We start from the raw sequence: 7,968 nt of genomic DNA, 5'->3' as shown, positions 1-7,968 counted from the left end.
ATACTTTATTTACATAAGTATTCAGACCCTTTGTTATGAGACTAGAAATTGAGCTCAGGTGCATCCTGTTTCCATTTATCATCCTTGAGATGTTTCTACAACTTCATTGGAGTCCACCTGTGGTAAATTCAATTGATTGATTTGGAGGTGAAAGAAACGCACACCTGTTTAGGCTAGGTGCTGGCTAACGGAGTAGAACACTTGAAAAATAAAAGGAGAACCGAACACTCTAGGAGCTCAGATGCAATAATTTAATAACCAACGTTTTGATAGACAAGCTGTCTTCATCAGGGTATAATGACAAACACTGCAGGTCCCTAGTTTATATAGTGTCAAAGGACACACACAGGTGTCTGTGGCCTGATATCATTGGTTAATTCACAGATAAACAGAACATACAAAAAACATGAATGGATAGCATACGATCATAGATACAATTTGGCTACATAGGCCTACACATAGGCCTACAAACATTTACAATGAATAGCAAAATCACAATAATCACAAGAATGGCTTCAGATCAAAGTCTACGTTGAGACCGACGGGAGCAAGGGTCTTTAAATTAAAGATCCAGGCAGCCTCTCGTTTGAACAATAAGTTGTCGAGGTCACCCCCTCTCCTATGGAGGGTGACATGTTCGATGCCGATATAACGTAGGGACGAAATTGAGTGGTTCGCTTTGGAAGCATGGGACTTGCCGCTGGTTTTGGAGGCACTGTGTGCAGCCCCAAATGAACCTCTGGAATCGGTGAACTAAAGATCCTCTCCTACAAAACCTCCCTGCTCATGGCTTTGGCCTCGGCTAAATGTGTTGGGGACCTCCGTGTTTTCCATACAATCTTCCTGTACTCAGTTTGCCCCAGGCGACTAAGGTGACGTTGCGTCCAAATGCGGCCTTCGCCCCGAAAGTAATGGCTATGTCCTACAGGTCCTTATCCTTCAAGCCATTTCCCTTTTCACCTCCTCCTTTTGCTTCTGAAGATCAACAGAGGTTACATGCCCGGTGTGTCCGGTGTGAGCTTTATGCTTGTAAATTGAACGGACCCCGGAGATCCGGTTATGTGACCAGCTTTTTGTATGTGTTGCTAATCCAGCTCGCGGCAGGGCGCTCTCTAAGCAGCGTCTCTCCCACTGGATTGTGGAAGCTATCTCCCTGGCATATAGCGGCAAGGGTTACCTAGCGGTGTACACACCCACTTCACCAGGGGTCTGGCAGCGTCTCGGGCATAGTTTAAAGGGTTGACAATAGAAGATATTTGTGCTGCAGCGAGTTGGGCAACACCACACATTTGTTTTGGTTTTATCGCTTGGATGTCACTGCTCCCAGTGTAGCCCACAATGTGCTTACGGCTGGGACAGGGGAAAGTCACTAGACAGTGCGCTGTGTGTGCAATACCCAGACTGCCGCATCTGGCAGGGTCAGGCCTAGGCAGTCTGCCATGGGCCGTTTCATTTAGTATCTGTTGGGGTCGCTTGGGGAGTGATTATATTTCCCCATAGTATGTTTTACCGAAGTTGACTGACTGAAAGGGAACGTAACGTTATGACTATAACTACTGTTCCCTGAAGGAGGGAAATGAGGTAAAACACCTGTTCGGACCCGCGCCGCCCATTCCTGAAGAGCGATATTAAATTGAAGGAATTAATCCTGTGGAAGGCGGGGCTTCCAGCAAGGCACAGATTTCATTGGCCTTGTCAGGCGTGATTGTAGACTCAGGCAGTCGAACACAAAACAACAACTGAACTTAGTCTCCATGACAACAGACTGGCTGAGACCTGGGCGAGGTGTAGAATTGGTCTGCGGGGACTGGGAGATTTCTGTATGCGGCTGTAGAGAACAGACACAGACTCGGCTATCGATGCTCCATCTTGCTCCTATAGTTGTGATTCAGAGAGACTGATTGCGCCTCAGGTTAACTCCCTTACAGGTGCTGCCTTCAGCCTGCCTTCCATAGGATCTATCAACTGGAACATGAACCCTGTGACAACACAGACACTCCCTGGCCTTCATCCTCCTCACACTCTCCTAATGTTAAACCAGACCTCAGACAATGCCAGTGCCTTAACACTAGTAGTAACGCTATCAGTAGATCCAGTGGCAAAGAGAAGCGCTTCACGTGTTCGTTCTGTTGGAAAGCCTTCAGTTTCCACAAACAGGTGGTGATCCACTAGAGGATGCACATGGGGAGAAAGCAATCGGCTGCCACATTTGCCCGGACAGTTTCTCCGACTCGTCCAACCTGAAGAGGCACCAAAGGATTTCTTACACAGGGGAGAAATATTGCAGCTGCCCCAGTGTGAGAAGAGGTTCTCCCACCAGCACCAACTGAAGATGCACCTGAAGATCCATACAGGAGAGAGGCCATTTGCCTGTAAGCACTGCTGGCAGAGGTTCTCAGAGAGGAGCTACCTCAAGATATACCAGCAGAAAGTGCACACGGCCCATGTATAGTGTATAGTTCCAGTCAGTTTTAGATAGAACGCCCGCCTGTGGGGAAAACAACCTAGGTTCAAACGCAATTTTCTTGTTGTCTGCTTGTTTTAGTGAATTACAAAACTACATTCAAGAAAAGTACAACATGTCTAAAGATTACTTTTCAACATTTCCTCCTCCAGAGCGTTCTCACTACTTAGAAAAATGTAATATTGTAGGGCTTCCCTCATGCCCCTTTTCATAACGGTGATACCAGCCACGTGAGTGAGTGCTTGCTAGCTACCGACCGGAACATTAAACTAGCCAAGACCAACAACACAAACAAACAGCTACAAGTAGTGAGTGGATTTACAAATTGACTATACTAAACAAGTTAAATGTCTAACCTGTGATTACATGTTTTCCACATACATAGCTGGCTACGTGTAGCCTGCTTGGACACCGGGCCCCCACATTTCCCACACCGAATAGCCAGAAGCCATACAGGGCTCTTCTCGCAGGCTATATTTCCCTATGTGGGAGCATTGCAATCCGTAGGTCAGGATTTTTGGCCAGTTAAACACAGCAACTTTTTGGCATTTTTTGTTATTTCTGTATAACAACAAAATCGACGACGAAATCGTCTCTTTCACAATGGGGGTGAATGGGAAAGAATGTTTGTTTTCCCCAATTTGTGGGCACGGTCTAGGGGAATTGCTTATTATTACGTGAATATCGACTCAGACTATACTGATATGTAATGTAGGACTAGTTTGTTTGTAGTTAATTCTGTTGGTTATGGATGTAGTAGAGAACTGGATGAGGAGAACTGAGGAAAGAATGAGTATGATGAGGCAGAGTAGATGATATGGTGATGGTTGGTGTGATGGGGTCTTCATTGATGAAAAGTGACAACTTTGTCCTGTTGTTTGATGCTGGTGTTTTATAATGAGGAAATGATAGTGCCTTAATTCATGTTTACTTGACATAATGTAGTGAAGCTGTGTATTGTAATGTTGAATAATTTCCAACGTTTTCTAAAATTGATTTTATCAAAGCGAGGATACCAGATTTACAGAAAATGTAGTGTTACCATAGTGAGAAAGATTATTCTACTTTTTGTTTTTTTCGTATCGTTTTGTGCAATAAAAGTACTGTACTTCAAAGTTATGAGTGTATGACCATTTTATTGAAATTGAAATACAAAATTGACTCTGTGCTGACTGACTTAGTTCTTTTTGTATCATTGCAGGGACTGAGCTTCCCTGATCTCAGTCAAACCAAAACATTATACTTAATTCTTGAATCAACACATTTGTATAATAAACTCCAATAGCTCCATATTGTTAGGTAATTGAACCACATTGTTAGAGATGGGCTTGACTGTGGGCAACATGTTTCTGTGTACAGCAAATAGTTTCTTATACAAACCTATATGCTTTTCTGTTCAATTTGTGTTTACAGTCTGCAGTCCATGAGGACCTGCTGATACCCAGTGTTGCTGGCACGAAAGACTGGACCTCTGGGATCCTTGTCACAAACCCAGGCCCCGGATCAGAACCCTGGATCAGAAGCCTTCGCTCTTCCTTCCCAAGTCAAAACCAGGACCCAACCACGAGGGACAGAGACTCCACCACCACACAACAAGTAGACAGATCCTCAGTCCTGCTAGTCATCAGAGACCGAGGTTCCAGTCAGGGATCCAGTCTGCAGCCCAGACCCTTCTCTTCACAGTCTCAGTGCAGGGATGAAGCAGGGCCTGGGGCTGATAGAGATAGACCCTCCTGTTCCTATGATACAAACACCACAGTATCCATGATGAACAGAGCAGGTCATCCTGGGCTTCAAACTTCACAGAAAGTGGTGGGAGACCCCCCTGGTGGTAGTCTATCAGCAAGTGTGTCTTCTACTTCAGGGTCTTGTGTTTAATGCCTGGTGACTGGGTTCATAGAAGGGCCTGGAACTAGGTCTAGCCTTCCTTAGCTACCTCATGGTTACCCCATGAATACAGACAGGGTCAGTATGGGCGTTCATCACAAAAGGTACCTAGCATCTAACACTAGGGCTAAGAGGATAATTAACCACATACCCCTCATTAACCCTTTGTTAACTTGTCATTTGAAACAGGCTTGTGTAAATAACCGTTTTTATAGAGACAGTAAACCTAGGTTAGAACATGGACAGTTTAATATTTACCTTACTGAGGTGAGGTAGATGGAATAAAGTCATTCTATTCTTTTCTACTATATTTTTGCTAACACACTTCTTTCTAATCAAGTCTGCTCTGAGCTTGAACGATAAGATACTGATCATGAATAGGAGCTTTGACGTGTCAGTACCGCATTTCAAAGAACAGCGCTCATACATTTTTAATTTAACCACACCCTTTGAGCTATGACGCCTCCCAATTGGATCCTTTCTCTCCAGTGTTAACGGAAGTGAACATTAACAAGAACAATTTTGTATGTTAGTGTTTTTGTTGTTATTAAGACGTTTATTAACACCCTGGAACTCAACATATGACTAATTGATCAGCAAAGAATCACATATTTAATTACCGTTGGAGACGGGATTTGGTTGATAGGTGTTATCTAGGTAATGCAAGCTAGCTGCTAACAAAGGCTAAATTGATGTTTTTTCACACTCAAATAGCCTCTATTATGGAGGTGCTAGCGAATGCAGCCGTGGCAGAGATCTGTAAACTCGTAGACGACGACTATGCAGTGTTTCGTTTGGAAATAACTCAAAGCCAGAAAGAAAACAGGGCATTGCGGAGCAAACTACAGCTACTGGAACTTAAGGTGGCACGGGAACGCGGAGAAAGGACAGCGCAAGAGCGCGTCCCTGCTATTAGTCCTTGTAGTGTCAAGATCCTCGACCAGTACAGAGGAATGGCAAGAGGTACATTTTGATTTTGCAGAAGGCAGAGGCTCTGGGGCCTGTCGCCCCGTTCCCCTCAGCGCATGTGTTCAGATGTGTTACCCAGAATTGGGTCTTGGTCAGTGTTTGGATAGTATGCAATACTTCCCTGATCTTGTAAAACATTTTAATTTTACCAGGCAGGTCAATTAAGAACAAATTCTTGCACAAAAACACAATACCATATTCTAATTGTCATGCTCAATTAAAATAATGTGATGCAAGGAACATGATCAATCAATCAATCAATAACTAGTATATCAAGATGTTATGAGAAGTGTTACCTTACATCCTTGTCAATTCTAGACAGTGTCAAAAGTGTACAATATAGCGTTGAGCATTGACAGTAGCTAACTTAACCACCCCTTTTCCCCCAATCACTATCTTAGGTGAAGGATATCTCACTGGAGGCCACAGGAGCTTTGTGAAGCCAGCGGGGGACAACGCGTGGAGAGATGACCAACCCATAGCTATAGATGAGGGGAGTGGAACCTCAACCCAGCATGTTATCGTGAAAGAGGTTAGTGTCATAGTTTAACATAAAAAATGACAGTACATAAAATGTGGCCAGTTTATTTCAGAAAGGCTCCCCTCAGCTATTCACTTGCTTACATGTACATCCTCATTTATCTGCCATAGGGGAGCTTGTGAGACTTCCCTATGACATTGTTATCCAATTCTACTCATGTACCGGTAATAACCTCCTCTCTTCTTGTGTCAGTCTGCAGATGCAGAGGCTGCAAGTCCTGGGGTCAAGCTGGAGAGGTCTGAAGGAGAGGAGGACCCACGGTACAGCAGAGACATCCAGACTGGAGTGGCTGGAGCGCCCCCCGTAGCAACAGAGGACCCCACCATTGCACCAGCGCCGCCCAGGACCCAAAGCAGCATTACGGAGGTCAGTGGAATGCTGAACGACGTCCTCAAGTCAGAGACAGACAATAAGACTTTAACGGTGCTGGAGCGACAGAGCTGTCCTCCTGCTCGCCACTCAGAGTATTTACTTTATGGGAGACCGAGGACGGTTCTGTCCCATCAGGACTCAAGTGACACATTACAGAATGGCAATGATCCATCCTATTCATACGCTACAGAGACAGAGATGATACCTGGTGACATGCCTGTGGGCTTAGATACACAGACTAATCCAATGAGAGGGGACTGGAACCAGTACAGTAGTAGTGTATACTCTGAAGGGTGCCTAGATAAGAAAGGGGAGGGTCTGGTTATAGATGAGGTGAAAGTGGAATGCGACGCTCCTCTGACATGGAATGTAGATGAGACTCACTTAGGAAAAGGACACTCGCAGGGCAGCACTAGTGACTTCATAGACTACAGGGAAAGCTTAGAGACAAATCTAAATGTCGCAACCCACTCCCCTTTACACGCGCTCAGGGATCGCGACCCAGAGTCCACGTTGATGGCACCTTCCAATTCACACGGCTGCGTCCTTTTTGATCAGGTATTGAATTCAAAGGACCAAAGGGCCAAGACTCGGGGAGGGGGAGCAACATCAGGCAATAGTAAAGAGAAACAGTTCCTCTGCATGTTCTGTAACAAAGGCTTCAGCTGCCCCCAGAAGGTGGAGATCCACCAGAGGGTCCACACAAGGGAGAAATTATTCAGCTGTACCCAGTGTCACATGCGCTTCACCCAGGCTGGCACCCTGAAGAGACACCAGAGGGTCCACACAGGGGAGAAACCCTTCAGGTGTACCCAGTGTCACATGCGCTTCACACAGTCTGGCAACCTGAAGATCCACCAGAGGGTCCACATAGGGGTGAAACCCTTCAGCTGTACCCAGTGTCACATGTGCTTCTCCCAGGCTTGGAACCTGAAGAGCCACCAGAGGGTCCATACAGGGGAGAAACCCTTCAGCTGTACCCAGTGTCACATGCGCTTCTCCCACACGTCCAGCTTGAAGAGGCACCAGAGGGTCCACACAGGGAAGAAACGATACAGCTGCCCCTAGTTTGGGTGGGGGGTGGGGTTGGTTGCAGGGACTCTTCTGTTTTTACATCAGTGGGAAGCTGGTTCCATCATTGGGGTGCCAGGACAGAGAAGAGCTTTGTCTGGGCTGAGCGGGAGCTGATCCCACATCGGGGTGGGACGGCCAAGAGACCAGAGATGGTAGAACAGAATGCTCGGGTTGGGGTGTAGGGTTTGAGCATAGGCTGAAGGTAGGGTGGGGCAGTTCCCCTTTCTGCTCTGTAGGCAAGCACCATGGTCTTTGAGTGGATGCGAGCTTCGACTAGAAGCCAGTGGAGTGTGCCGAGGAGCGGTTGAACACTTTGGGAAGGTTGAACACCAGGCGGGCTGTGGCATTCTGGATAAGTTGCAGGGGTTTGATGGCACAAGCAGGGAGCCCAGCCAACAGAGAGCTGCTGTAATCTAGACAGGACATGACAAGAGCCTGGATTAGGACCTGCGCCGCTTCCTGTGTGAGGAAGGATTGTACTCTACTGTTGTAGAACATGAACCTGCAGAAGCTAGTCACTGCTTTGATGTTTGCAGAGGATTACAGGGTGTTGTCCAAGGTCACGCCAAGGTTCTTTGCACTCTGGGAGGGGGACACCGTGGAGATGTCAATCGTGATGGAGAGGTCTTGGAGCGGGCAGGCCTTCCCCGGAAGGAAGAGC

General features: G+C 46.4%; 1 protein-coding gene across 1 annotated transcript; it reads left to right on the top strand.

The window, feature by feature from the left end:
- The first annotated feature begins 4,680 nt into the window (after positions 1-4,680).
- On the top strand, positions 4,681-7,610 carry LOC121565701 (zinc finger protein 184-like). The gene is made up of 3 exons (XM_041876201.2): positions 4,681-5,314; positions 5,722-5,852; positions 6,054-7,610. The coding sequence occupies exons 1-3, from the start codon at positions 5,044-5,046 to the stop codon at positions 7,299-7,301; spliced, it is 1,650 nt and encodes a 549-aa protein (XP_041732135.2). The 5' UTR covers positions 4,681-5,043; the 3' UTR covers positions 7,302-7,610.
- Positions 7,611-7,968: the final 358 nt, after the last annotated feature.

This window comes from Coregonus clupeaformis, unplaced genomic scaffold, assembly GCF_020615455.1.
Source record: "Coregonus clupeaformis isolate EN_2021a unplaced genomic scaffold, ASM2061545v1 scaf2783, whole genome shotgun sequence".
NCBI classification, from domain to species: Eukaryota; Metazoa; Chordata; class Actinopteri; order Salmoniformes; family Salmonidae; genus Coregonus; species Coregonus clupeaformis.
Note: the sequence above shows the minus strand (reverse complement) of the source record. Positions and strands in the feature narration are given on the sequence as shown.